This window comes from Cynara cardunculus (genome assembly GCF_001531365.2).
Source record: "Cynara cardunculus var. scolymus isolate 2C chromosome LG 1, CcrdV1, whole genome shotgun sequence".
NCBI classification, from domain to species: domain Eukaryota; kingdom Viridiplantae; phylum Streptophyta; class Magnoliopsida; order Asterales; family Asteraceae; genus Cynara; species Cynara cardunculus.
In genome coordinates, this window is record NC_037528.1 from 9,525,167 (window position 1) to 9,546,221 (window position 21,055).

Consider the following 21,055-nt stretch of genomic DNA (forward strand, 5'->3'; position numbering starts at 1 on the left):
AACATTTGAATGAGGTCGAGCCAGACCCGTTTCTGACATTTTTTAACATTTGAATGAGGTCGAGCCAGACCCGTTTCTGACATTTTTTAGGCCCTGGGCGAACATAAAAACAGGGGCCCCACTGCAAGAAACAAGGCTTTTAGCAACAACTTTTGTTGTCGCTAAAAGTCCGTTTATCATTAGAAAGAGTATATAACAACATGTCATCGCTATAACTTGTGACACATGTCATCGCTAAAAGGCGTATCATCAAAGCTCACTTTTCTTGTAGTGACCTCCAGTAATAAATGTTTTTCATTAGTATAAAATTGAGTACAAGAAATGCTAATAATTTACTGAGTAAAGAAATCTTATTCATCTTTATTATAGATATATAAGAGAGTACTTAAATTTACGCACTTTTTATTATGTAATTTTAAACCAAGAGTATAGAAACTATGGTTGATAAATTTTTATAAAAAGTAAGAAAATTTTACTTTATAACAAGAAATATGTGTTATTTTGATACAAAAAGAGATTTCGTGTTAATGAAATAAACGTGAGGTCAATGAGAGATAAATAATAAAGAAGATTATCAARGTTTTMTAGACAARTAGACAAATGAAGATCAATAAKAATATGAAAGAAAAGATGATCTATTGAGATCTAGTAAAAATAAATAATGAATTAAACATATAATATGCAAACTCAACAAATGATTGTTTGAGCATTTAAATAGAATCTTGTGGTGTGGTGGAATCCCAATGAAAGATACATAAGTCAAACAATTGATGAAAATATTTAAATTATATTTTCCTTTTTTTTTGCTCAACTAAAATAAGATGTTAATATTAAAAGTTTATGAAACATGACATATATAAGAGACATTACTAAATACATCTAGTAAAAAAAATTTATTGATTAATCACAAAACTATGAAACACGTCATAAATCATAAGAACAATAGATTAATTGTAAAAAAAGTAAAATATTTTATGTAGAAGCAAAATTAGATAACAATAGTCAACAAAAACAATTAGAACAACATAACCAAATAGCAATAGTCAATAAAAATAGAAATTGATAAAAATATCTAACAAAAGTATATAGCAATAGCAAGCACATGATCTTAACGTTGAATTGTTGAAGCACGAAAATAGTCAAGTATATAGAGATAGCAATAGCCAATATCATTGGACTTTGTTGAAGATAAAAAAAATTAGAGGAGTAATAAACAATAGCATATAATGAATATCCAATTAATTTTTTTTATTTTCTTCTCTAATGTAATTAGTTGATATATTTTTGGGCCCTTATTATCTACTAAATTATTTTTGTCTCTTATTATATGCTACAATTTTTTGGTTTCTTTAATTTATTAAATTCTTTTAGACTACTATATATTTTAAAGGAAAAAATTTGGGCCCCTGATATTTTTGGGCCCTGGGCGTGCGCCCGTGCCTCCCTCCCCCAGGAACGGCCCTGGGTCGAGCACATATTTTCCCTACCTTTGAGGAATTGTCGATTTAGGGGTTTACTGGTCGATGTACTCGGGTAAGCGCTTACCAGGTCACATTGTTTTACCGGATGAATATGGTAACGACTCACGAATCTTACCCGGTAAGAGTGAAGGCAAGGACCGAGAGTCTTACTTGGTAAGTGAGAGCGACACACTTACCATGGTTAACACTTACCGGGTAAATTGTTGCATGAAATACCATTTTGGTGGATTAAAATCTTACCCAGTAAGTAAGTGATAATGTTGAATTTTGTCGGCAAGCAATTACCCCGGGCAAGCGTTGGTAAACAACCCCTTAGTCTATTTTATTCCTAACAATACAAAACAAGGTTTGATTCGTTACGCAAATGCAAGTTATTTGTCTAATCCTCGTATAGTTGGATCTTAAACTACATATAAGAAAAACAAGCATCATATATATCTAGGGTCAGGTTCGTGTGAGAAGGTGAGTTAAGGTGAAAAGCGTAAGAACGGATCTGGACCCTTAATCATCTTTAATCTCAAACCCATCCATGAATCACGCTTGATACCGGGATTGATCCGGTTCATCCGGTGCATCTCACTTTAATTCTCCTTCTCACACTAACCCTAATGAGACTCGAACTAAAAACTTACAGAATAGACCCTCAACACCAAACCTTTATTTACCAGTTGAGTTGACCTGAAGTTACAGTAATTGTTTACTCAATGTGGAAAAGCACCCAATATGTATATTGCAAAAGTTCAAAATCTCTCATGGTAACAATGATTCAATGCAAGATTGAGTTGCTTATGTATAACCCATATTTTCTAAGAAAGATTAGAACTTATATTAGATCTATATATATATATATATATATGATGTATATTTAACAGGATGCTACTATTAATCATCGTGTATACGTACATCTTTGTGTGTGTGTGTGTTTATGGCCTATGGTTCAAAGTAGGATTTGTAACGGATTTCTTTATACAATCTACAATACCTTCGCATTCTGCATCGGGAAGAATGCAACCTGAATCATCTTCAGAAGAAACGTTTTCAAGGTCCGTGTGGGGAGAACGAAGGTTCCCGTGAGTTTGGCATGCCTTCATTGTCTTGCAATGTTCTGCTTCGTCGTCTCTAATGTTCATGAACACATCATACAAATTTTCTGGACATAAAAACAAATCATATATAAATATATAGAATTTATTTCAGTCGGGCAATTTTGAAGTTTGATGGTCGTATCAGTTGGACTCAAGAACAATCCGGTTATTAGAATTTAGAAGAATAACCTTCTGACATATTTTTTTCAAATGTATGACCTTTTGACAGATTTAAGAACGCCTCTTCATAACACATGAATGCCTGAAAATTTTCAGAAGGTCATGCATTTAAAAAGCATCTGCTGGAAAGATTATTCTCTTAAATAACTTCTGACAGATTTAAGAATGCCTCTTCCTAACATAAGAATGACTCAAAATTTGTCAACAAATATCCGTTAGGAAGAGTATTTTCTTAAATAAACGACGGAATTCAGGGTTATTTAAGAGAATAACCCTAAACAACCGATTAAAGGATGCCTCTTCCTAACATAAGAATGTCTGAAACTTGTCAAGAAGGTCATGAACTTAAAAATCCTAAATAACCGAGGAAATTCAGGGTTATTTAAGAGAATAACCTTTTGACACATTATTTTCAAATGTATGACCTTCTGACAAATTTAAAAACATCTCTTCCTAAGACAAGAATGACTCCAAATTTGTAAGAAAGTTTTGCATTTTAAATATCTGTCAGAAGGTTATTCTTCTAAATAACTCGGGACAATTCGGGTATTTCTTACCTATTATTGGCCTTCGAGTATTGGGAAGTCTTGCAGTTTGAAATTCATCTGAATAGAGATGGTAAAATGGTCATATAATAAACAAATAAACGAATAAAATAGGTATTATGTATAGCTGAAGTGGGACTTACCAAACAAGTACAAATCTCCTTCTGTGTAGTATTTAACAGCAACTTTAGATGGAGGAAGTTTTTTCAATTCATCTGTTTGATAAACACCAGGGAAACAACATCATCAGTTGTATGTTAGTTAGTTTAGTGCTCCCTCCATCCCAAAGTAAATGCCTCATAAATATGTAATTATTACACTTTTTAATTAATTAAATGACAATTGTACCCTTAATAATAGTGGGAGTAATGAAGTTCTCCATCTCATAATTAAGAGTAGAATTGAAAAATAGAAACTTATTTTTTAAATGGGACACTTTTTTGGGACAACTACAATAGAAACATGGACACTCATTTTAGGACGGAGTAATATATGGCATTCCCTGTCCCATGAAAAAATTTCGAAATTTCCTGCTTCAGGAGAACAATTCCTTTTTTAGGAAAAATTTGAGCTAAAATTACCTATTTGCCCATCGTATCGCTACAAATTATTGATGTTTTTTTTGGTCAACATGATTCGTGTGGTTTGCATTTCTAAATGGTATTTTAGATATCTGTTCGTTGAACTTGGTACTAGGTAGAATGAAAACTTGCAGAAATTTCCATTTTGGGGATATAATGTTGCCCATTGTTAGCAAAATCTTGACTAAAATTACCTATTTGCTCATTGTGATCATTAATAATTGATACTGTTGTTGCTTTTGGTCGACATGGTTCGCCTAGTCTTTCCTATTGAGAGAAAATTTCCCTTTTTTGGCAAAAAATTGAGCTAAAATTACAAATTTTCTGTTGTGATCATTACAGATTATTGATGCTAAGCTTTCGGTTGACATGATTGGCATATTTTGCTCTACTGAAGGGGATTTTAGACGTGATTAATAGTGACAAGTTATCGTACTAGGTGTAGAGTCAACACAATGTTATTCTAGTTGGTACTGATAGATGGCGAAAAAAGGCATACCTCCTTTTGCCTTGATAAATTTGTCATACGTTTCAAATGCATGGCTCTCCACACATTCAGAGAAATGGTCTGCACGAATAAATCAACGAACATATAAATATCAGAAAAACCTTGGTGGGATGTCAGCACATAAAACATCTGAGTGTGTGATTCAAGCAAACTAAATGTAAATCCAAAGTAAAAGAAAAGCAATACATAGGGAAAGCGAAAGAGCTCTCATCAAGTATTGTATCAAATTAAAATCAATAGTTTGGCAACAAGAAGTTAACATAATCGTTCATACTCACATGCCATTCTCGGGCTCAAGGTGTACATAAACGCTGTCATGAAATAATAGAAGATGGCAATATGTTGAGCAAGGAACCGATCAAACCACCAAGCATTTCCCCCCAGCTCCTGCAAAAAGAATAAGCATTCACCATAAGATAACCCAGAAATAGCTAAACAGACACGATACAATGCACACACATATGTATCCATATTTATTCAAAAATAAGAAGCCTGTCCCCATGAAATGAGCATACATGTATATGTTACTCATTCTTTAAATACAATTACCCATCTAGTTGTTTTCCCTGTATTTACATGTACTAATTACGGGAGTTGCACCTATCACAGATAAGTAGAGAGGGAAGACTCTGGTGGTTTGGACACGTTTGTTAGGAGCAGTTAGCAGCTTCCCTGAGTAGGGTAGAAGGTGTGACGGTTGAGGGAGCAAGGAGGGTGTCATGCACCCACCTTAGGCCCAAGCCCATTCCTAAGTGATATTCTAGAATGGTTAAGAAGGGGTAGTTTGGGTACTTCTTAGAATAAATAATTAGTATAAATAGGTAGGATGCAGTAGATGGGAGAGACTGGCACTCTCGAATTGCTAGAGGTTCCGATAGTTGTCTTTTATTTTACATTCATTTACTTGAGTGAATCCAATTTGGCTAAGTACTTCCTCTATATTACTGTGTTTGCTGCACTCTCTTTTGCTGATTCATAACAGAGGGCAAGTTGAGGAGGACGTCAAAATGAGCAACTAAGAATAGACATGGAAGCCTTGGGCATCTCTGAGGACATGCCCTTCGATAGGAGTTTTTGGAGACGCAAGCTCGCAGCAGCAGATTAGGGGTAGAGACATGTAGCTAGTCTAATCGGGAAGAAGGGCGCTAGAGAGGTAGAAGATGAGGGTAGGGTAGTGAGCACGTAGATCGGCTACCAGAGTCCTAAGATAGACTAGGAGATGTCTCAATGTCTTATCATTGTTATGTTCCTTTGTACCTACTTTAATACTTTTGATTATATGGTGCTGCTAACTTTTCTCTAGCCTTGGTCTTCTTTCCAATTTCGTTTCTTGCCTTAATCTTCTTTCCTTTTTCCATATCTTCTTTTTTTCAAATAGTTCAGAATTTTTGGGCAAGCTTTTCTTTTTGAACACATTTTTTGCAAGCCAGGGATCTTCACGAAAATAACAGTCCTAACATAGACTAGGACATGTTTTGTTGTCTTACATTTGTTATGTTTCTTTGTACCTACTTTTGATTATATGATGTTGCTTACTTTTCTCTAACTTAGTCTTCTTTCCAATTTCCGTCTGTTGGCTTAATTTTCTTTCCCTTTTTCAAATTATTTAGACTTCTAGGCAAGCTTTCTTTTTCGCACACATTTTTTGCAAGTCGGATCTTCCCGAAAATAGTTGCTCTACTCTCTGGGATAGAGGACAGATTTGTGCGCATCCCCCCCCCCCCAAAAAAAAAGAAAAAGAAAAACCACTTCCTGAAGGGATATATTGGGCTCGTTTAGTTTGGTTTGGTTTAACGTATATAAAAACATCATTAGTCTATACAATATTCCATAAATTAGGGAACAAAATCCTAAAAATTGAAGAGTCCATCACAAATGGTGAAATACCAATGGACCAACTGATTATCGGAATTTAATTTCTACAAATGGAAGGGATGCACCTTTTATTTATAATGCAGATGTAGAAGTAGTTCCATATAGAGCCCATATATCAAATATTAGCAGATGTAAGGCCATTATATTAATGTGGTATAAAAATTCACAATTGAAATTGGCAGGGAATGTAATTAATGTACGAACATTACTTCCATAATAAGCAGATGATGCATCTCATTCCAGCTCTCAGCAAAGTGGACTTTCAGATACTCTGATCTTCTCCACCAACCAAAACTCTCGTACATGTGAAGAACAGACATGAAAGCTGCAGCGAAGATAAGGAAACCAAAGACCAATGTTATACGGCAGAAAATACAGGTTCTTTGAATAATAAACTAGCCACCATAGCTTTTCAGTAGCATAGATTCACAAACCAACTTAGCCCACATGACCCAGCACCAACATGAGTATATGATGTGCAGCTAATTTGAATTCTGTAGTCTATCTCATATTAAACATCCCTTTCATTTTGGGCATACATGTTCATGTGCTTCTGGGTCCACTTAAACAGATACTATAAGCAAAATATAAGAAACAGAAGCAAAAATATAAAAGGTTGTTTTGGAGGGCCAAGAAGCACCTAAACATGTGTGAGATGCGACAGTATCCAGTAGTATAAGAATCTTTTCACTTTGTGACAGAAAAATATCTCCCTTCATCTCTAATAGCTAAATGCAAAATCTTTGGGTTTAAAAGGGGTCCTGGCTTACTGACGGTGGTGGTGAGAACTGAAATTAACACTTACCAAAGTATGGGACTCTTGCTATTGTCTCCAAAACGAAAAATCTTGGATAGTCTCTGTCATGGTACAATGTGTCGAGTACTTTGATTACTGAATCCTGAAATGAGAAACATATATTATTTTCTTGTATTAATTAAACATCCAGTAACAAGTGTCGATTAAGCACGATGGATCGCTTTCCAAGAATCTGAACATGACATAATCTGAGAAGTGAATTTATGGAAAATAAACACCAAAGGCAGATAAAGAATAGTTTAATAAGAATAGAAAATATACCGTAAGGAAGATGTTTATGGATTGTTCAAGCTTTATGACCCATCCTACAGAACTTGAAGGTTGATCATTTGGGGCCTCACTAGGCCTTCCATTCTCTTCACCCGACAAAGTCTTAGGTTGAAATGTCTCTTCCACGCTCACTTTCTTCTCATTCTCTCGCAAAATGGTTGCTTGGACATTACACAACCTCCTACATAAGTTTAATTACATAAATGATCAATAAACTGCACAAAAATGAAATTTAACAGAAGGTAAACAACCAATTCCAAACAAATACTTCTTAACATAATAATAGACGGCCAACAATCTATGCTAATTATCTATTATACTCCAGAAATTTCAGAATCACTCTAAGGATTGAAGCTTATTTCCAAATAAACAAATACTAAGTCTAAAGAAAATACAAAGGCATTCCACACAGGTTTCTATGTTCACTTTTGTGGTCAATTAGACCAAATTTGGGCTAGAAAGAACTGCATTTACATCATTAAATCATATACACTAGGAATTACCTCTTTATGCATTTTATTACTGTAATAATGACTCCTCTGAAAACTAAGTACACCCATGTTAAATGCTCAATGAATAACTAATCATTTTAGTAAAGGATCAGGGACGATTGCTCATCAACCCCAATCACCTTGAAGATGGAGTCAATTAATTAGTCTAGGCTGGGTTCAATGGTTGATTCCTGTAGAACCATGATGATCAATAACTCCCAATTACATCCATCCCCTAAAAGGTGAGGATAATCCTCTAAATCATTGATCAGACTCTTTAGAGATTGCTTGAGAACTCAAGGTCTAGAAATTAAGTGGAGCATAGCTAATATAAATTTCCATAAACAGTTGCAATTTCAAATTCCTTGCATCATCTAACATCAAGTGTATTGTCGGTCGAATCCCTTTTTCTAGAATGTTTGGTAACTAAAGGTAGGGCTTAGAAACGTAGCCCAAGAACAACCAGTATAAATTTCCATATACAAATTGGAAACTCAAATTCCCTGCCCAAAACACTGACTGCATCATCATAAACTACATCTCCTTGCTCAATTAACTAGCCTACGCTGAATTTTAAGGAAAATTACCTTCGATCATCACAATCAAGAACTCTCAAACACTTCCATGACTTGTCGCTTTCGAATTTTTTAATCAAACAGACTAGTTTTAGAATCAATTTTCATCATAACCTCAAATTTTCTAAAATAAATAACATAATAATAGCTTTTCAATATTCATCAAACCAAATACCTTGTTTTCCTCTGATCTAAAACGATTATCATCGATTCTAAATCTCAAAAAATTACTCCTTAGCTACAAAATCCATACATATCTCTAGATTTAGAACAAAATTCGAATAATTCAAAGAAAACAAACGAATTAAAAGAAAATAAAAATGAAATTTACCTTGAATGGAGCCGACGGGATGAACCGATTGAAGTACGCGAAAGGGATTCAAAAGACGACGAACTAGTGTAGAATCCAAAACCACTTCTTGAGTTCGTAGATGAGGAAAACGAAGCTGTAATCGAAGAGAAAGTTGAAGAAGGGAGAAACGAGGCCGCCATTATTCTCCCAGCCTTTTTTGCTCAAGAACAAGAAAATAAAATTTTCATAGTTATGAATTTTAAATAAGAAAAGTTTAAGGACCATTTGTGGATAATATAATATTTAGAGGGCTGGATTTGAAACTTTTATTTAGTAAAGATCTTTATGGGTTTGTCGTTTAGCGTGGGGGTTGGTTTGTAATTTAGGAAGACGCATATTCCATAATACCATGGAGGCATGGACGGTTGATTCATTAGGCCCAAGCCCATTGTTTGGAAGGTTTTTTTGAACGTGTTCTTAATCAGGATTCAGGAGGAATAGGTTTCAAAAAAATATTCGTTTAAATTTTTTGTTTAAAACATATTAGAAGAGTTTTTTTCAATCCAGCAAAATATATATTGATTTTAATGTTCTATTTTATTATTTGTTCTTATCGATGTTATAATACGGTTTTATGTGTTTTTAAGAATACAATAATGATTTTATTTTTTAATAAAATATAAATTTGAAAATATCATAAAATTTTTTAAAAAATGTATCAATGTTAATATCAAATCAACTATTTAAAAATTCTCATTTTTTATATAATTTCTTTAATTTTTTTATTATAATTTAATTTAATTTAAGTTTAATAACAAAATAATTTATTTTTGGATTAATAATATAACATTTTATAAAGATAATAATTAAGTATTCTGTTATAACTCAATTATTATCCTAATTATATTTTAGATTTTTTATATTTAAAATAAGATGTTTATCTTGTATTTGATTATGTTTATCTGTAGTTAGTTACACAAATTCAGATATGGAGCTTTAATAAGTTCTACTTATGCACAATCTACTTGTAATCTTGAGTTTTAAGTAATATGCATTAATAAATAATATTTTATGCATAAAAAATGGTTTTTAATAGTTTTTGTCAAATGTTTTATAATATAGTATAGATAAAATAAATTATATATGAGAAATTCAACAAATAAACTTATATAATTTTCTTATCATTGGTGAGGTTTGAACCTTTGACATCTTAGAAGGCAAGATGTTCAGATACCGCTAGTCTAAAGGCCATTTGGTTTCTCTACATAACTTTTTCTGTATAAGCCACTATTTGTATCATTTAAACTACTATCAGATAACCATCTATTGCCAACTAAAGAAATTATAAGTTTTTTTAAGCTCATTAAGCTGCTAATAAATATGTTGTTGATCAATTATATTAAATAAAAAATAATAATCAATTATAATACCCTCGTATGATAAATATAATACCACTTGAAGTATTTGAATATTTATTTTTGTAGTAATTTAATAATTAAAATGGATAATTATATATATTATATTATAAATATTTGACAAAAATTCTTAAAAATAATTTTTTATGCATTAAGTACTGTTTATTGATTCATATTACTTAAAATTTAAGATCGCAAGTAAATTGTGTGTGAGTACAACTTATTAAAACTTCATTTTTGAACTTGTGTAACTAACTATAGATAAACATAATCAAATACGGGATAGACATCTCATTTTGAATATAAAAATCTAAAATATAAATAGGATAATCAATAATTATAACAAAATACTTAATTATTATTTTTATAAAGTTATATTATTAAACGATAGATAACTTACTTCGTTATTAAATCTAAATTAAATTATAATAGAATGTTGAATTAAATAAATTAAACAAAAAACCAAAACTTTAAATAGTAAATTTGATACTAATATCAATATATATATATATATATATTTTAATTTTTGTGATATATTTAAATTTATATTTTATTCAATAATAATATCGCTTTCTTAAAACCACTAAAAGTCGTATTATATCGACATAGATAAATAATAAAACGAAATATTATTATTGAAATATATCTTGTTATATTTTGACTTGATTTCTATTATGGGTAACGTACTTTCAAAACTTCCATTTTGATACCTAAGATGTAAAGTTTTAAACATTTAAGTACTCGATTGAAGATTAATTTTAGATTAAAAAAAGACTAATTTTAGATTAAAAAAATTCATGTCACTAACCATGTCAGCAAATAATATCGAGTTGGATACCATATCACTCGTCACATCAGCATGATAATCAGTTAATGTTTCAACCGGTTACCATGTACTTAAATGTTTAAAATTTTACATCTTATGTACCAAAATAAAAGTTATGTCTGACAATAGTCAAAAAACCTACCAAAGAGCCTTTGGCCTAGCGGTATGTGAGTCATTGGCCTTCTAGGAGGTTAAGGGTTCAAACCTCACCTAGAGTGAAGAGGGTGTGTGAGTTTATTTGTTCTATTTGCCGTATATAAATATTATATACTTCAAAAAAAAAATATGGTCAAGAAACCTAAGGACAATGCTTGTGGTGGTGTGGTTCATCATTTCATATCAACGAGGACATACAGGTTTCAAGAGCATGGATTATCACGAATAAGGGTTGTTTAAAGTTGGAGGGTAGAGAGGTTCCAAGAACAGGGGTTTTCATGAAGGGGGTGGAGTTTGTCGGAGAAACAATGTCAAGGGAGGAACCATCTGAGGCTTCAAAACATGAAAAATGGACTCTACCAAAACACGAAAAATGGACTACCGTTGTACATTACGAATTGCAAGGACAAAACCAAGAAGCAGCCATAAACCAGGGGCAAAAATATAACTCACTCTAAATTTAGGCATAAAAAACAAAAATGCCCCTCATGTGAAAAGCACAAGGACAAAACCATCTTCAGAGCATACAATGGCCCGTGTTATGTTTTGTTCCTCAGTTTTAGTGTAAAAAATTATTGGGTCGTGAAAAGTGTCACCACATCAGTTTGTTGTGTGCTATCATATATATTTTGAAACTACAATGAGTACACAAGTTTCATTTGGTAAAGTTAGTTTGCAAGACTTTTTTTCCACCCTAGACTCAAGCTCAAATCTTATTAGTGTTATTTCTTAGTTTTTAGCTTTTAAATTCAGATTTATCATATTTCTAAAAAAATTACAATAAAAGACTTGAACACAAAACCTCACATACGAAAAGCAATGAACTAACCGACTAACCAATAATGATTTCGTAAAAATATCCTTATATTTGTTTTTCACAGTTAGATGACGCGATCGTTTAAAAGAAATTATTGGTACGTCATTGGAGAAGAACACGACTGACTTAACAGACCCTCCTTTAACGATGTTAAATGGAAAGACCAGTTCGTGCTCCAAAACACGAAATTGGACTAACAATGTACTTTACAAACCGTAAAAACAAAAACCGTAAAAACAATAATAAACGAGGGACCAAAATACAATTTAGTAATTTAAAAAACAAAGTGAAAATAAACACATGAAGTCTAGACCACATAAAAGATGGAAAGGTGACCACGTACCCAACTCACCTACTAACCAAAATCCCTTTATATCACGAGCCGCTTACAACTACTCATCTCACCGGTTTCCATCTCTTTCTCACTGCTTACGTGTCATTATTTCTCTTATTTTGAAAAACAAATAAAAATATTATTTATGATTTTATTTTTTATTTTTAATAAAAAGTTATAATTTATTATATATATAATATATTGATAATAATTAAATGAAAACTATAAATAAAAATAAAAATTCATGAATAATCATCCATTTGTTATGAGACAATGTATGTGAAAATACAATCTTGTTTCACGGTATGATATGAAATAACATTATACTTTCATATATATTGTTACACAATATAAAATGATACATGATAAGTGGTTTTTACCCTTTTTGATCTTTTCATAATTCTTAATTATATATAGGGTTGAGTTCACGTGAGACTAACTTGTTTCCGTGAGATCTTTGAGACCATTTTTTTACGCTTGAAAGTTTACAGCAAAACATTGTGAAAGTAAAAAAAATCGAACCTTCACAGCAAAAACATTGTGAAGGTTACCTTCACAATATTTTGCTGTGAAATTTCAAATGTAAAAAATGGTCTCACGTGATTCCAAGTGTCTCTCTATATATTGTGATCATATATATATATATATATATATATATATATATCAACCAAATTTTGATCATTATTGTTTAATTTTAATTGAATTATCAATAATTAATATGATTATATCAAAATATTATTCTTTTTGTCTCCCTTAATTACAATTTAGGCTTTTATGTTGTTTTCTATTAAATTAATAAAATGATAAATTGATCATGTCATTTTCAAAACATAGGAGGCATAGTTCATACAAATGATTCTAGTTATTTCTATATATTACTTATAAAATAGATTTCTCTCTCTCTCTCTCTCTCTATATATATAGAGTATATTTTCAAGACAATCATCTGTGTTATGTTTGTTCTGTCTTATAAAAGACCAAAAAATTTGGGTTTTGAAAGAGTACGGTTGCAAGGTTGAAACTTAAGAGTGCGTTTGGTACGATAAGATAGAACAAAACATAACAAATACCACTTTCCATGTTTAATATGACTTTTATGTGGAACATAAATGAATAAAGTGGAACAGACGTGTTCCACCCCCACCCCATTGAATAAGATGAATAAGACATATATTTTACTAATATATCCTCAAAATAAAATTCAATTATCTTATAAAAGATTAAATACATCTCCATTTTTAATATTTTAATGATTTTATTCATTTTTTTAAAATTATTTTTTGTATTACTGTTCTCAAAATATTATTTTTATATTGTTTTATATTTTGATTAATTTATGTAATTTATTAAATATTAATTAAAATAATATAGAAACTGTATAAAATAAATTAGAAACTATATAAACCTTTTATTTTTGTGTCACTTTAATTGTTTTGAAGAAACTTTCTAATGATATATTTATTATATAAAATTTTTAATTTATTATATAAATTTTTTAATTTATTATATTTAATAAATTAATCAATACATATAAATAGTTCATTAAGGGTAAAATAGTATTTTATCTTTCTGTTATGTCAATTCTGTCTTACCAAATGTTAAACATTTGTTCCTTTTCTATTATGTCTGAATACCAAACGTACCTAAAAGAATTGACAGAATGACACTATCTAAGTGTACAACTTAATTTAAGTGGACAAAATGGTCCCAAGATAATAAAAATTCACAGCCTGAAACAAAACATATCCAGATATTTAAAATATGAAACACATATTAACACAATATTATCTTGAATGGTTTTCTTCCCTTTATTTTCATTTTTGTGTGCATGATTCCATAAACATTTACTTCCTCTCTTCTAAATAATTGTTTCTGTTTTTATTTTAGTTTGTTTTAAAATAAGTGTTCAATTTTAACTTAAAGGTTGTTTGTTTATTTTTTAATAGTTCAATTAAGAGGCAATATCTGAATCATTAAAAGATGAATCTTGTTTGACAAAAAAAAAAGTCTGCATCTTAATGGTTCTAAAACCCTCTGAATGATTTTGTATCATAGATCTCCCTCAACCATTAAGAGCCCTAATTTCACTGTACACAATTATCAAACAATTATATTTCATTTTGCACTATATCATAAGAGCCTAGTAATCATTTTGACCACTTAATCATTCTACACCAAACTATTCAGCAATTGCCAAACAGTTTAATATAAATTTTTCAGACATGAGTGAAACTTCTCTTGTTATGATTAAAAGTAAAATTGTTATTTTGTTAATTAAAAAATAAAATAACTACATATTCTTAAAAGAGCAAACTGCATGAAAAAACAACTTACTTTAACTTGATTCTTATTTTGGGTAACGTATTTTTTAAAACTTTCATTTTGGTACATAAGATGTAAAATTTTAAACATTTAAATACCCGAGTAAACGGTTGAAATATTAACCGGTTACCATGCTGATGTGGCAAGTGATGAAATGAAATTGGGTTGAGTAACAAATAACATTGAGTTGGATATCACATCACTCGCCAAATCAGTATGGTAACCGGTTACCCAGGTACTTAAATGTTTAAAACATTACATCTTATGTATCAAAAAGGAAGTTTTGAGAATACGTTACCATAATATGAATCAAATTAAAGCATGTTACTTTTTCATGAAATTTGTCTTTCTTAAAAATGTATACCTTTTTTTTCATTTTGCACATTTCGAGGCTGTTTGGTTTAGAGGGGAGAATGAAAATGACAGAGTATTTTCATTCCATGGACAGGAATGAAAAATTACGCTTGTAGATAATGAACCTGTTATCTATACTTTATTATAAAATATTTGACAAAAACTCTTAAAAATCACTTTTTATACGTAAAATACTGTCTGTTAATGCATATTACTTAAAACTCAAGATTACAAGTAGATTGTGCGTAAGTACAACTTATTAAAGCTCCATATTTGAATTCGTGTAACTAACTACATATAAACATCTCATTTTTAAATATAAAAAATCTAAAATATAATTAGGATAATTATGGAGTTCTAACAGAATACTTAATTATTATCTTTATAAAATGATGTATTATTAAACCAAATATAAATTATTTTGTTATTGAACCTAAATTAAATTATAATAAAAAAATGAACTAAAAAATTACACAGAAAATAGGAATTTTAAATAGTTAATTTGATACTAATATCGATATATTTTTGTCAAATTTTTATGATATTTTCAAATTTATATTTTATTTAAAAATAAAAACATCATCGTTTTTTTAAAATCATATAAGAACATATTATTAAATTGACTGAGATAAAAAATAAAATAAAATATTAAAATCAAGATGTATCTTACTGTATTGCACAAGTACCCTTCTTGATAAAACCCAACAATTTTTATTTATTTATTTTCGATGCTTATTTACGACGGAGGGACTATATTATTTTGAAAAAAATCACTATCTCTATCCATATATATTGGCCACCACCCTCGATCAGAAACTCAATCTTCATGTTCCTAAGATTCATTTCAAATTTGGAGCCAAATTGATTCGAAATCAATGGCGGATTCAAAAGAGACATTGCTGATCACAACCATAAACCACAAAATCAACACAAAATCAAATTACTGGATTATCGATGCTCTTGAATCGAATAGTTTCTCCTGGATTTTTCCAGATCAGTCGGATCTACGGAAAGCTGGTCTCTCATGGTCAATCTTCGTCCTCTTGGCGATCTGCGTTCCGATACTATCACACTTCGCTTTTCAGTGTTCCGCCTGTGACCAACACCACCGCCGTCCATTTGATTGGATCGTACAGTCATCGTTATCTGTATTCTCGGCTATTTCGTTCGTAAGTCTCTCGTATTTCTCCCGGAAATATGGTCTCCGGCGATTTCTGTTCCTTGATAAGATGTGTGATGTCAGCGATAAAGTTCGCCAAGGATATTCCGATCAACTTCATGTATGTTTCCTTCATCCTTTGCAATTAGGTTTAATTTTTTGATTTGATTGTGGAAATCTTCTAGATAAATATGAATTGATGATTAAGTTTGATGTAGAATTGCCAACATCGGAGATTTTAGAACTTAGAATTAACCGATAACATGTTAATATTGTAACATTTAATTTGATGACATGAATATATGTTTTAAGAGTTAAAAAGTAGTGGACAGTAAATATGACATTTATATCATTAAATGTTACAAAATCAATTGATTATCAGTCAAAAAGATTAAAAAATATAAAAGTGGTTGAAACTTTTGTTACATTAAATTAGAAATTTTGGAAGTTTATTACATTAAATATAGAATAATTTTGAAGCAGTGTGAAGTTCTACGTCAATTAAACTTGAATAATTTATTTTCAATAAAGGTTCGGAATTCTCTTTTCTCTTCTCCTGTTCTTTTGGGGTGTAATTTAATACCCTCCATATATTTCATAAGTTAGATTAGTTGACAAAGAAAAAAATTGTTACACTAGCTAAGAACTAAAATGAACTTTATTCAAAAAATTACCAGTCTCTTGGAAAGCTGATAGAATGTTTTTTAACCCGAACAACACCTTCCATTTGTAATGATGATCTGGGATACTATATTTGGATGTATTTTACTATTTTTTTATTGTATTTTACAGTATTTTTTATGATTGACGAACCTATGAAGTAATGAAGGCCCGAGCGAGGTCTTGTGTATCCGCTCAACTGATTTTCACAAGTAGGATTTTCCAGGGTATGAAAGGTGCACCCGCAAACTTTACGTGGTGCTCCGTGATATTAGAAAATATAAGGAACATCAACAAAGAAACTGAAAAAGTCTATTGAAATCAACCAAAAAACCGAAAGTCTTTTGAAATCAACAAAAAAACTTAAAATCCTTCAAAGTGGTGGAATTCGGCTAAAAACACATCGTGCAAGGAGAGACTTATAAAGAACTGAGTGACGTACCATGCACCCGCTCAATTGATTTTCACAAGTGGATTTCTTTGGTTGCATCAGAATATTAGAAAATACAAGGAACACAGAAAAAATCCCTCGAGATCAACCGAAAAAGTTCATTGAAATCAACCAAAAAACTTAAAAATCCCTCAGTCGAATCGGCTGAAAAAACATCGGACAATTTTACAGGCTTTTGATCCACGTTAAAGGTGCATCCGCTCGACAATAAACCAGGATCCGCCGCTGACATCAAACGACTTTATAGACCTTTGATCTACCTTAAAGATGCACCAACTCGGCAAAAATGATGATTCTACTGCTACCTATATCTATATTTCAATATTTTTGTGTATATACATACATACATACTTTTTTCTACAAAATCGATATAAAAAGCACAAAAATACCCATTTTGGTTCTTGATTATATGTTCAAATTAACAATACAACTCTTAATTTTTGCAGAAAGCAATGAAGTTCTTCTGTGCATTTGTGATTCCATGTTTTCTTGCCGATTCCATCTACAAAATCTGGTGGTTCATCTCAGGAGCACATCAAATCCCGTATATCTCCAACATTTATTTAAGCCACACCTTGGCTTGCATCCTGCTTTTAGGATCTTGGTTATATCGTACATCACTCTTCTTTCTTGTTTGTGTGCTTTTCAAACTCACATGTTCGATGCAAATATTCCGGTTACAAGATTTCGCGAAAGTCTTCGAGAAACAAGGAGATGTCGGTTTGATATTAATGGAGCATCTTTCGATTAGAAGGACGCTTCGTATTATAAGTCATAGGTTTCGTGGGTTTGTGTTATCGACTTTGATATTGGTGACGGCGAGCCAGTTTGCTTCTTTGCTTGTGATGACTCGGACGGGTTCACTCGTCAATATTTCGACTGCCGGAGAACTCATGGTATCGTTCTTTACTTTTTTATCTTTTATTTCATGTTATTTTAACATTGTGAGAATACTTCAATAAAATCATCCCATCACGTTGACATCATCTCATTGTGGACTGTGGTGCAGTTGTGCTCCTTGACTCTCGTGAGCGGGTTATTCATATGCCTACGAAATGCAGCAAAGATCACACACAAAGCTCAATCGGTAACGAGCTTGGCAGCCAAATGGCACACGTGCGCCACCGTTGACTCATTCGACGACATGGATCCTACTGACGAGACTCAATCCCCATCGGCTAACATTACTTCCGAGAGATCTAACAACCATTTTGATGCCCATCAATGTTCAGATAATGAAGAAGGAGATGAAGATGAATTGGACAATACAAAGTTAGTTCCAATTTACAGGCATACACTCTCATACCAAAAGAGACAAGCCTTAGGTGAGTTTCATATATGAATATATATTTTTTTCTGAAAGGGTGTCCCGGGTTATGGTCCAACTAGTCCCAGCAATTTGCGACCGTAAGATATTAGTCATGATAAACTCAGTGGCCACAATTGTTGTGGACGCCTAACTGAACATAGGGTGCAATTGGCATATCCCACCACATTCCCCTAAGCCTCAACGACCATGCCACAACCCTTGTGGTTATCCATATCAGAATACTTGCCATATATCTTACAAGATGTTGGTTCAAATAAGGAAGCTAAATATCATGACAAGGTAAGAAAGAAAGGTTCATATGTTAATCCATTGAATAAAACTTTTTGTAGATGCATCAATGAAACGAAATTTACCGATTATTCATATGGGTTCGCATATGCATCTTCAAATAGATTTTTTTCAGTGATTCACATATGAACCTTCCATAGTCTTTCCTTCTTACATTCTCACGATATTTAGCCGTCTTATTTGGACCTCCACTATCATACAAATTATTATACCAAAGGGTTGTTGGCTCAACGGTATCTGGGTTACTGGTACAATTCAACCTCTCTTGAGGTCAAGGGTCAAACCTCACTAAAGGCGAGTAGTCACTACAACAATTTTGTGTTTATAAGACACCAACTACATTAACTTTATAGTACCAATCAATAAAACGTCTTATCTAAAGGTTTTGTAATAAGTTTATATGACGTTTTTGTGCGTCTTAACAAGTTTTTATAACACTTTTAATAATTAGTTATTTTATAGGACACTTTTGAGAAGTATCCTGTTAACACATCTTTTTATATGACACTTGTTTTTATAATAGACTTATTAGATAGTATCCTGTAAAACAGCTAATACCACTTTATTTTATATAAAAATGTCCTAAAAAGCTTGTTACAACGCCCAAAAACTTTGGTTCCAAACTTATAACACCTTTAGATATGATGTTTTTTTGTTTGGTCGTATAAATCGAGTCTTGTATGTCAATCTTAAAAAACGCTAAGACATTTTTTAATTCCTATAAACCCAATTTCGTTGTAGTGAGTGTGGCTTCAGAAAAAAAATGTTGGAGTCCCATATCTATTAGTCTTGGATCATTTATTCTCAAATATATGATGCAAAAAAATAATCTTTTAAAAGTAGTCTGATATGGTTTCATTACGTGTTGCAGTGACGTACTTTGAGAACAACAGGGCTGGAATCACAGTGTTCGGTTTCATGCTAGATAGGACATATCTACACACGATCTTCGCCATTGAAATGTCTCTAACACTTTGGTTACTCAATCAAACAATCGGTTTCTCATAAATCCTCATTCCATCAACAAAGGGAACATGAAGTTTTGGAGACGTGTGATACGTATTATGTTTATGTACAAATTCGACTTGAAATATATAAAGGATGGTTCCTCTCTTGACCATGAGCATGATGATTGCACGACTGCGTTGCCATATGGCACACATCGGTTGGTTTGCTTGAGGCCCATATCATACTGCCACATGGCATCAAAAGGTTAGCACCGGGTGGCATTCTATAATTGATTCTTTAGGAATTAACCATGAGACGATTATATTTGTAACTTGTTAATCTGATTATTTCTTTATTTGTACTGTTTTCTGTGACAGTCATAAAATAACGAAATTCTATTGTTAACCAATGTTCTAACAAGTTTCTCTAGGTTTTCTTTATTCCACTAGTATTATCCCAGTTCCATGAGATCTTCAAATAAAATGTCGATGTTCGTTACCCAAAGCAAAACACGTATTATTGAAAGATTTGATCTGTAAACGTCTCCAACAGAGAATAGGAAACCATGATCAAACAACATTAAGTTGTATTCTCATCAACGTTTTGTGTTAATAGCCAATGATGGGCTGTGATTAGTACATACACGGTATTTTTATGATGAGTTTCGACTTTGCCAATAAAAGTTCTGACTCTTTGATCTTGGATCATTTGCCACACATCCTGTTCATACCCTCTTATGCCACGTAGCACAACTCTGATATGTTAGCAAGGAAGACCATTGAAATTTATACTTTAATTCATTGGAGTTCTTCGTATCATCTAAGGATATCTTGCTCATCTTTAAATGTGGCGGGATCAGTGGTGGTAGATACTGGTGGAGGTGACTACAGTGGTAGTGATGGTGACTACAGTGGCAGCGATGGTGGAGGTGGTGATGTAGGAAGGGGGATGTTGCTTCTAGTCTCTGTTTCTCATGTGTTTAGTTAACCGATTTTAATTTATCTACTTTCTTGTTTTCAACTGTATATTACAATCTATGAAATTCACAAAAATGTCCTTATAAATTTTATTGCATAAGTTTTTCAAGTACAAAAAAGTTTGAAATTCTATGCATGATTACGTCTCACAGATGACACGTGGAAAGTAGGACCGTATAATGGGCTTCATGTTTACGCAATTCATTAAGTATATCATTCAGTATACGAAAGAACTTCAATTACACTTTTTTCTACCCACTTTACTTAAAAGCAGCATCGTCTTCACGTCATTTTTCTCTTTTGAGTTGATGACTTGAA

At 31.8% G+C, this 21,055-nt stretch overlaps 2 protein-coding genes across 2 annotated transcripts; one reads left to right on the plus strand and one right to left on the minus strand.

Annotated features, from left to right (window-relative positions):
* Positions 1-2,188: 2,188 nt before the first annotated feature.
* On the minus strand, positions 2,189-8,929 carry LOC112521089 (ubiquinol oxidase 4, chloroplastic/chromoplastic). Its single transcript, XM_025129751.1, has 9 exons — positions 8,740-8,929; positions 7,334-7,523; positions 7,061-7,154; positions 6,465-6,580; positions 4,659-4,767; positions 4,372-4,440; positions 3,435-3,506; positions 3,304-3,351; positions 2,189-2,631 (listed from the first exon to the last, which is right to left on the minus strand). The coding sequence occupies exons 1-9, from the start codon at positions 8,898-8,900 to the stop codon at positions 2,405-2,407; spliced, it is 1,086 nt and encodes a 361-aa protein (XP_024985519.1). The 5' UTR covers positions 8,901-8,929; the 3' UTR covers positions 2,189-2,404.
* A 6,812-nt stretch (positions 8,930-15,741) lies between these two features.
* Positions 15,742-20,133, plus strand: LOC112527449. The gene is made up of 4 exons (XM_025138120.1): positions 15,742-16,204; positions 17,641-18,090; positions 18,204-18,519; positions 19,684-20,133. Exons 1-4 carry the CDS (start codon positions 15,800-15,802, stop codon positions 19,818-19,820), a joined length of 1,308 nt encoding a protein of 435 aa, XP_024993888.1. The 5' UTR covers positions 15,742-15,799; the 3' UTR covers positions 19,821-20,133.
* Positions 20,134-21,055: the final 922 nt, after the last annotated feature.

Coding starts and splice junctions, on each gene's coding strand:
- LOC112521089 (XM_025129751.1), bottom strand. CDS start 8,900: ATGGCGGCCTCGTTTCTCCCTTCTTCAACTTTCTCTTCGATTACAGCT. Junction 7,155..7,333: donor CCATAAACATCTTCCTTACG/GTATATTTTCTA, acceptor TTCTCATTTCAG/GATTCAGTAATCAAAGTACT. Junction 4,441..4,658: donor CTTGAGCCCGAGAATGGCAT/GTGAGTATGAAC, acceptor TTATTCGTGCAG/ACCATTTCTCTGAATGTGTG.
- LOC112527449 (XM_025138120.1), top strand. CDS start 15,800: ATGGCGGATTCAAAAGAGACATTGCTGATCACAACCATAAACCACAAA. Junction 16,205..17,640: donor GATATTCCGATCAACTTCAT/GTATGTTTCCTT, acceptor TAATTTTTGCAG/AAAGCAATGAAGTTCTTCTG. Junction 18,091..18,203: donor CGACTGCCGGAGAACTCATG/GTATCGTTCTTT, acceptor ACTGTGGTGCAG/TTGTGCTCCTTGACTCTCGT.